A 1,777-nucleotide genomic window follows, 5' to 3' on the forward strand; every position below is an offset into this window, starting at 1 on the left:
CCCTAGGATCCCCACCCCTTGTATCATTTGACACATTATATCATAGATTCATTGCCATGTTAGTGCCATTTGCGCTAAATATGCGGTTGTTTACAAATCCCTTATTGTAGGTTTAGTTTTGCCATTAGTATGAACAAAATTCTAACATTAACTCTATATAATGCAGATAGATTAAATTCTTGAAAGTTGCACTTTCTTTTACACTGATTTTCATTATCCCCAAATGAACCATTGATCAGAACTGCCAAAGCAAAAATAATTAATGATTGTCTTATAAAGGAAAAGAATAAAACTTTTTAATGAGAACCATGTGTCTGATGCAATGCAGCTAGTGCAGATACATTCAGTTTCAAACTTGTCAACTTTAGCCCCAAGTCTCTTCATTGCATCACATCCAATTCAATTCTTTTATGAGAAAATAAAGTTCCAACATGGCTAAAACCAGATTCAACCAGGTATGCAGTAGGAAAGGCAAGCAAAAGTAATTTCAGATGTTTCTACAGATTGGGATACTTCTTTGCCATTATGGCGATATCACATTGTGGCGTCATTGTCATTTTGTAATTCTGTCAATTTCTCCTGAACATCATCTTTGCAATCAACTGCATCAACCTCAAACAGATTGCTATACCAATTTGGAATATTCAGCACAATAACATCTTGAAATTGCTCCACCAATTATTGTGCAATGATTGTAATTAGTTACGATATGTAGTTAAATCCTCATCAACCAATTCATCTTTCAAAGTATCAAGTTGTGGAAATTGATGGAATTGACGTTTTCAAATGGTAGTCTTATACAGCACCAATTTCAAAATGAAGGTAGTGATAAATGATTTACAATCAGCGAGAGTTTTTCTGTTTCCTTGTAATAACTTATTCAAATCATTATGGTATAAGAGTTTAGTATAGTCCTCGTCATTTCTCAGCCGGAGTTGATGGAAAATTCAATCAGACAAGGGACTGGACTTCAATTTTTTCACAGTCCTGATAACTAACTGTAGTGATCATTCAATCTACTATTCATATTTTTTGCCACTAAATGCTGCTGGTGTGCTAAGCAATGAACAGTTAGTATCTGGTGGGAAATTTCACGATTTGGGAGAGATGAAAAACCCTTGTATCTTTCTATCATTGAAGGGGCTCCATCAGATGCACAGGCAAGAATATTACTGAGTGGGATATTATGTCCAAAAAGGAAAGACTTGAGAGTGTGAAAAATAATTGCACCTTTTGAATCAATTGGCAATCTCTCTGTGAACAGCATTTCCTCACAAGGTTGAAGGTCTTCATTGAAATATCGAATACATACCATCATCAAACATTGATTGTCCACAGCAGTTGACTTATCCACTTGTATAGAAAATTCAGAACTCTGGAGAATATTAATGAGCTGATGTTTGACATCGTTGGCCATTTCATCGATGCGTCGAGAAATCGTGCTATTGCTAAGCGGAATGTTCTTCATAATGTTATCGGATTTTTCGTGCATAACGGTTGACAAAATCTCTTCAATAATCGGGCGAAGTAATGTCTCTCCAATAGTATGAGATTTCCCAGACTTAACAACAAGCAATCCAATGTTGCACTATACAATCAACCCGTCATTCTCCTGTTTACTATTTTCCTGGAGTAGCATGTTGAATGTTTGTGTTTGCTTTTTGAAAGAGGAGCTCAGTTGCAAAAAGTATGACATCTTGTCCTTATTGTCAGTATGCTTTGCATGAAAGTGATACTTCAAGCGTGAAGGTTTCATTGCTTCATTGGTAAATGTTTG

The 1,777-nt window shown here is 35.6% G+C and overlaps 1 protein-coding gene across 1 annotated transcript; it reads right to left on the bottom strand.

The window, feature by feature from the left end:
• Positions 1 to 994: 994 nt before the first annotated feature.
• On the bottom strand, positions 995 to 1,492 carry LOC106870202 (zinc finger MYM-type protein 6-like). The gene has a single exon (XM_014916204.1). The coding sequence runs from the start codon at positions 1,490 to 1,492 to the stop codon at positions 995 to 997; it is 498 nt and encodes a 165-aa protein (XP_014771690.1).
• Between the last annotated feature and the right edge of the window lie 285 nt (positions 1,493 to 1,777).

This window comes from Octopus bimaculoides, chromosome 4 (assembly GCF_001194135.2).
Source record: "Octopus bimaculoides isolate UCB-OBI-ISO-001 chromosome 4, ASM119413v2, whole genome shotgun sequence".
Lineage (NCBI taxonomy): Eukaryota > Metazoa > Mollusca > Cephalopoda > Octopoda > Octopodidae > Octopus > Octopus bimaculoides.